This window comes from Fomitiporia mediterranea, assembly GCF_000271605.1.
Source record: "Fomitiporia mediterranea MF3/22 unplaced genomic scaffold FOMMEscaffold_5, whole genome shotgun sequence".
In the NCBI taxonomy this organism is placed as follows: Eukaryota; Fungi; Basidiomycota; class Agaricomycetes; order Hymenochaetales; family Hymenochaetaceae; genus Fomitiporia; species Fomitiporia mediterranea.
In genome coordinates this window covers 3,792,929-3,794,780 of record NW_006760390.1, presented here as the reverse complement: position 1 = coordinate 3,794,780, position 1,852 = coordinate 3,792,929, and the positions used below count along the sequence as shown (strand labels likewise).

The 1,852-nt window shown below is 44.1% G+C and overlaps 1 protein-coding gene across 1 annotated transcript in view; it reads left to right on the top strand.

The window, feature by feature from the left end:
- Nucleotides 1-476: 476 nt before the first annotated feature.
- The window catches only part of FOMMEDRAFT_155779 (uncharacterized protein), a gene marked incomplete at both ends in the record, with an annotated part of 9,550 nt that continues 8,174 nt past the window's right edge, over nucleotides 477-1,852 (top strand). Inside the window, 5 exons of the mRNA XM_007266165.1 lie at nucleotides 477-845; nucleotides 901-994; nucleotides 1,040-1,108; nucleotides 1,168-1,260; nucleotides 1,339-1,407. Of these exons, the coding sequence (XP_007266227.1) occupies nucleotides 477-845; nucleotides 901-994; nucleotides 1,040-1,108; nucleotides 1,168-1,260; nucleotides 1,339-1,407 (694 nt within the window). The remainder of the gene's footprint in view (nucleotides 846-900; nucleotides 995-1,039; nucleotides 1,109-1,167; nucleotides 1,261-1,338; nucleotides 1,408-1,852) is intronic.

The following is a 1,852-nucleotide window of genomic DNA, read 5'->3' as shown; positions in this document are numbered from 1 at the left end:
CTTTGACCTCTGCCTACCCTCAACCCTCTGCCCTGTGAATGGTGGCACTCGTTGCTTTTGTTCCCTCCAGTTCAGTCCTCTGCTTGCCAGCAGGCATGCTGCCTGCAACTATGTAGACAATAAACATTGCTGCACTCGTCTCTCTAATCAGTCGTTGTGATGCCTGTGTTGAGCTCAGATCCTACAACGACACAACCCAGCCCCAGCGTTTCTTTTTAGGGACCTATGCTGGTAATATACCATACCATACCATACCATACCATACAGCTGACTTCAGCGTCCCCTTCTGCCTTCAACATAAAGCGTAAGCAGCCAGTCCATTTCATAATAAGCACCACAATAGATGCTCATCTCTCTCTCCCCAACTTTTTTGTCTCCCTTCTGCTCCTCTGCAGTTGCCTCTCCTTCGTTGTCCTCCTTTTCTTTTAGTTTGCATTCCTTTTTGAATTCGCATTCGTGTATCCGCATTGTTTCCAATGCTGAACGATTTCTTCAATAATTCCATGCATTCGCGTACTTCTTCCCGCTCTGCAGCACAAGCAACAATCAGCGAGCACACGCTTGCAACAATGTCTATGTACAACCACTCCCAAGGTGCGATCCTCTCTCCAACCCCTCGCGTACTTTCCTTCCCCACCCACCATTCCATGCTTGACGTGCATTTACATTACCTAGTGTCGTTCATGGACACTGTTTCGAATAACGGAAGCAGTGGCCCACCACTCACCCCTCCTGAGCTGAGTCCGTCCACACCTTCCACTTCTCCTCCTCCCTTCGAGCCAGAACGTCCCAGAGATACACCTTTGCAGTCATCCCCAACAACTCAGTTCACTGTACCTCCGATTGTGAGACATAGTCAGAGCATGTAACGCGCAGGTACAAACACAGCTTCGCCTGCAGCCCAAATCATCTCGTTCAACGCTCCGGATCACGACCCCGGTGCACTGCTCACACTCGCTACACGCCATCGCGATACATCCATCTCCTCGCTCCAGTTAGCCACTCACGTTAATGCCAATACTCATGCTCACACCTTTAGCCAGACAGTCTCACAACTTCTCTCACAAGCACAACCTCAACCTACACAACACGTACAACCTTACAACTGGTAGGCACACGCAATTCAACTTGCAGGGACCGAGCGACGACTAAGTCTTAGTGACTAAGACCACATCAAACGACCCAAGGACGCATTCATTGTCTTCTGTCGCGAATGCTGTTTGAAAAAGAACGAGGCAGAGGCTGCACTACCTGCAGAAGGTGACCTGGTCGCACGACATCAGCGTCGAGCTGACCTCTCCAAAACAATCTCATACCAATAGCGTTCGCTGTTTGTAGAGGAACGTAAATACTGGGGCGAACTCGCGAAGCAGAGGAAGAAAGAGCACGAGGAGATGAATACCCATGGTACGTCTATTGGTTGTTGTGATTTGCTAAGGTAGTGATAGTTTTGTTTCTGTTATAATGTGTTAATATTATGTACTGTTCGGCATTGTTAGTAAAGAATAAAATATTTAAATAAAATATATATTGTATAATAAGCCATTCAGGTAAGATATAAGCTGTAAATTAACTTATTTAAGGATTATAAGATAGCAGAAGAAGTATTATGCCATATCAGAAGAGGGGTGCAATATATACCATTATAGACTTTCCTAAGAGCTATAATTCTTATATCCCCATTGTAAGGACATGTAATGTTTATTAATTCTCATAACATAAATCTGTCTTATTACAACCTTATAGTATCTTTTATATATCTTATCTAATGAGGGGTGCAATAAATGTCATTATGGATAATATTGTTTTTTTACTATATTATATATGCATATAAGAGTATATAATAATAAAG